Source organism: Chinchilla lanigera, unplaced genomic scaffold, assembly GCF_000276665.1.
Source record: "Chinchilla lanigera isolate Chin_1 unplaced genomic scaffold, ChiLan1.0 scaffold00005, whole genome shotgun sequence".
Lineage (NCBI taxonomy): Eukaryota > Metazoa > Chordata > Mammalia > Rodentia > Chinchillidae > Chinchilla > Chinchilla lanigera.
The window spans coordinates 8,020,613-8,021,841 of NW_004955406.1; the positions used below are offsets into that span (position 1 = coordinate 8,020,613).

Below are 1,229 nucleotides of genomic sequence, written 5' to 3' on the forward strand. Positions count from 1 at the left end.
GCCTACAACGCAGCACTCACCCGCCGCCGGAGCCCCGGGGCGACCGCCGCCTCCGCCGCCTTCCGCCTTCTTCTTACCTCCCGCCTGCTGCTGGCCCTGCCTCGCCCCGGGCGGAGCCACGGTCACCGCGAAGAGCGAGGTGGGGCCGCCGCTCTTCCCCGCGGCCTCCTTGGCGGCCCCGCGCTGCTGGGGGGGCTGGGGCTGCGGCGTCGCCGGCGGTTGAGCCTGCTGCTCCCCGTGCCCGTTCTCGTCGCCCGCGCCCTCCTCCTCCTCGCCGAGCTCGTCCTCGCCTTCCTGGAAGCCCTGATCGTCGCCGTTCTCGTCCTCCGACGCGGCCTCCTCCTCTTCCATCGGGCCCGCGTCGGCCGCCCCCGCGGCCCCGTTCTCCTCTCCTAGCTCCATCTGGTCGCCATCCAGGGCGGCGATGCCTTCCTCCTCCTCTTCCTCCTCCTCGTCGCCGCCGGCCGCGGCCTCCTGCTCGAGGCCTGCGCCCGAGCGCCCGGCGGAATCCCCGCCCAGGTCGAGGCTGCCGTTCCCGGGCTCCATGGCGGGGCGGCCCCCGGCTTCCTCGTCGTCCAGCGCGGCCTGGAGCCGATCCATGAGCTCGGCCTTGAGGCCTTTATCAGACAGGCGCCGCTTCTTGAGCTCCTCTTTCAGCTCCGACACCTTCAGCTTTTTTACATTAACAGGCGAGGAACTCATGGTGAGGGCCCCGATTCTCCGCTGGGTGCTGGCTCAACCTCGGCTCCCCTCCGTCGGCCACTGGTGGCGGCTGCTCGTCGGCCCGGGCGGCAGCTGCGGCTGGAGATGGGTGCGTGCTGCAGAGCGGACCCGCCTGGTGTCGAACGGCGCCAATTCCTTTCACCGAGTTCGCGAGGGAGACGCGGACACTCGCCCGGCGCGAGCGAGCACGCAACGTCCTCTCGCAGCGGCGGCGCCGCGCACGTAATATAGTCGCCCCGCCCCCTGCGTGACGCCGCGCTGCGCAGTAGGGAAGCCGGCGCGCGCCCGCGCTCGCCCCGCCCCTTCCCGGACTCGCCTCCCCGCCCCCACGCGAGCGGGGCGCGCAGGGCGCCTCCAATGGGACCTAGCAAATGGAGGAAAAGGAAACCGCCTTTCGGTTAAACCGACCCGCTGCTAAATCTATTGGCCTTTGGTGGCCGTGCACCTTCGGCTCTTTGCTTTTCCAGCCAGAGGCTGCTTTTCGCCAAACGCTTTCAGTCCTCAAC

At 70.7% G+C, this 1,229-nt stretch overlaps 1 protein-coding gene across 2 annotated transcripts in view; it reads right to left on the reverse strand.

Annotated features, from left to right (window-relative positions):
• Nucleotides 1–942, reverse strand: part of Hnrnpu (heterogeneous nuclear ribonucleoprotein U (scaffold attachment factor A)) — a 21,286-nt gene extending 20,344 nt beyond the window's left edge. The window contains exon 1 of one of the 2 annotated variants that reach the window (XM_005374785.2): nt 21–942. In XM_005374785.2, coding sequence (XP_005374842.1) covers nt 21–702 — 682 coding nt within the window. In that variant the 5' untranslated portion in view covers nt 703–942. The remainder of the gene's footprint in view (nt 1–20) is intronic. The other variant, XM_005374787.2, reaches the window with a different exon arrangement.
• Nucleotides 943–1,229: the final 287 nt, after the last annotated feature.